The 2521-nt window shown below is 64.8% G+C and overlaps 1 protein-coding gene across 1 annotated transcript in view; it reads left to right on the top strand.

Moving 5' to 3' along the window:
- Positions 1-3: 3 nt before the first annotated feature.
- Positions 4-2521, top strand: part of RNF215 (ring finger protein 215) — a gene marked incomplete at both ends in the record, with an annotated part of 2871 nt that continues 353 nt past the window's right edge. The window contains 7 exon segments of the mRNA XM_010293220.1: positions 4-117; positions 427-498; positions 576-661; positions 1348-1402; positions 1699-1842; positions 1845-2066; positions 2142-2279. Coding sequence (XP_010291522.1) covers positions 4-117; positions 427-498; positions 576-661; positions 1348-1402; positions 1699-1842; positions 1845-2066; positions 2142-2279 — 831 coding nt within the window.

Genomic DNA, 2521 nt, shown 5'->3' with positions numbered 1-2521 from the left:
GAGCCCGAGCTGGGCACTGCTGATAGCTGGATCGGTGTGGTGCCTGTGGGTGAGGAGCCAGCTGAGGTCCCCCGGGGTGCCAAAGAGGAGTCCTTCACTGCTGCCGTCGTCAGCAAGGTGACCCTCTGCCTGGCCCAGGGACTGCAGTGGCATTTTCTGGTCACAAGCCTGCAGGGCACCTCCTGGGGTGTCTCCTCGCCAGATGTGGGGGGTCCCAGCCTGTGGTTGGTGGTAGGGGGATCCCTGACAGGGTGCCCGGGCAGTGCCGGCCCCTCTTGGGTCCTGTGTGATACTTCAGTCAGGGTGAAGAGGCACCAGGTGCTGCCTGCTCCCTGCAGTGGGATGGGAGCTGAACAGGGGCACAGCTCAGCTGCCTGTGCTCCTGCCTGTCCTGCCATCTGAGCCTGTGCCCTCTTGTCTTCGCAGATGAAGCGAGCCCTGGTGCTGGGGGCGTCAGCCCTGCTCATCCTGGCGCTGAACCAGAATGCCATCCGGGAGGTAGGAGAGTCCTGGCAGCGGGTCCCTGAGCCAGTCTCATGCCCTGCTGATGGCTGTTGCTTTTCTCTCCGGTGCAGCTGGATGTTTCACAGCTTCTTGCCAAGCCTGTGATCGTGATTCAGTCCTCGGACAACGTCACCAAGCTGCTGGGAGCACTGCTGCGGTACGGACTGGGGCAGCGGGAGGGAGCTGGGCGAGAGCTGTAGCTCTGTGCCTGGTCCCCTCCTTGGCTGTGACAGCTGGGGGCTGCCCTTGGCGGTGCCTCTCTCACAGTGTGTTGCATTTGCTGGGCTGGTTTCAAACTCTGCTGTGCAGAGGCCAGCTGGGGCAGGGACACATGTTTCCAGGGAGGGTGTGAGTCAGATCCGCTCCTTCATCGGCGCCTGAGCCCTTCCATGGGTCCCCACACGGCGGCAGGGGCTGACAGTGGCCTTGGCCAAGCCCTTTAGGGCTCTCAGTGCAAATTAGTCAGGTTATCAGCACAACACTGGCATCCCTGCTGCCTTTGCCGATGGTTATCCCTTCCACCTACAGCGTTAGGATCCTCTCGGGCCACCTTCTGCGTGGTGAATCGGTGTCGCTGCTGCGGTGTCGCAGTCAGGGAAGCTGAGGCACAGCGCCTGGAGGAAGGGACCTGTGCAGGGTCGCTCAGAGGGCTGGGCACAGCTAAGGGGGACGCTCGCTATCACCTCCCCTGCATGTTGCTCCCTCCCCGGTGGCCCCCTCACCCGTGGCTCAGCATGGGCTGCATGTTCCCAGGGGAAGGTGGAGCTCCCTGGTGCTGGGGTGCTGCGGGCCAGATCCTGCTGTGCTCATGGGATTGACACTTTTCTCGCCTTTTGCTTGCAGGGGGCTGCGGGCTACGGCAAAGATCACGTATCAGGCGGTGCTGCTGGAGAACCTGGTATGTAGGCCCTCCTCCTCGTCCTTTTCCTTCTCTCTCTCCTGGTGGGAGAACTTCTCCAGCTGATGGGGAAGCCGAGCTGCAGGGAGCAGGAGCCAGATCCCCGAAGGCTGTTGAAGCTGCCGGTGCCTCGGTTTCCCCGGAGGCTCACTCCATGGGAGCGGGGCAGCTGGCAGCCACCTGCGGTTCCTCCTCCCCTCAACGCACGTAATCTGCCAAGCACCGTGGGGCCCCCCGGCCTCAGGCAGCGCCAGGAGCAGTCGTGGCCGTCAGCAATGCTGTCTCCTGCCTTGCAGGGAGTGACACTCACCCTGTGGTCAACCTGCGGCCTCTCCCGGGGGGGCCTCTACGGGGAGTGGCAGGGGGTCATCTGCACGGGGGAGAACAGCTCGCAGGTCCAGGTACGTGCATCGGTGCCAGCTCCCTGCATAGCCAGGGCTGCTGGCACGTGGTGGCAGTGGCGATGGCAGTGCTGGGAGTGGAGTGGGGGTCTCCAGTTCATCCCCCGCCACGGTCCCTGACCGCCCGCTCGGTGCTGTTGCTGCAGAAGTATCTCCAGCAGCTGTGGAACACCATCCTGCTGATCGCCCTGCTCCTCTGCACCGGGGTGATGGTGCAGGCCCAGCGGCAGTCGCGGCAAGACCCGTCGGAGCAGGATGCCGAGGTGGGAACGTCTCCGCTCTGCTCCTTGCTGGGGAGACCCACGGCCGGGGTCTGACCCTCTGCTCTGCCTTCACAGCTGGACCTGAAGCAGCACGTTCGGCGGCAGCTGTCAGCACTGAAAACCCGGCGGTACCATCCCGGCAAACCACCCCGGAGCTGGGCCTGCGAGATTGATAGCTGCGCTGTCTGCTTGGACCAGTTCCACAAGAGCCAGGTAGGGACTGGGGGGGCTGGTGCTGTGCTGAGAGGCCTGGAGCCCATCCTGGTTTGGAGCCACCCATGCTCGTGCCATCCCTTTGCTGCCCGGGGCTGAGCCTCCCCTCGCTTGCCGGGGCCAGGGTGTCCCCGCCAGAGTGCTACGTGGCAGAGGATCATCCCGCTCCCTCGGGCAGCGCAATGGAAGCCGCGCTGCGGCCCCGCCGCCGCAGTGCGGCACGGGGCCCCCGCCCCGCGCCA

This window comes from Phaethon lepturus, unplaced genomic scaffold (genome assembly GCF_000687285.1).
Source record: "Phaethon lepturus isolate BGI_N335 unplaced genomic scaffold, ASM68728v1 scaffold37508, whole genome shotgun sequence".
Classification (NCBI taxonomy): Eukaryota; Metazoa; Chordata; class Aves; order Phaethontiformes; family Phaethontidae; genus Phaethon; species Phaethon lepturus.
The sequence above is the reverse complement of the archived record's forward strand: the minus strand, read 5'-3'. Positions and strand labels throughout refer to the sequence as shown.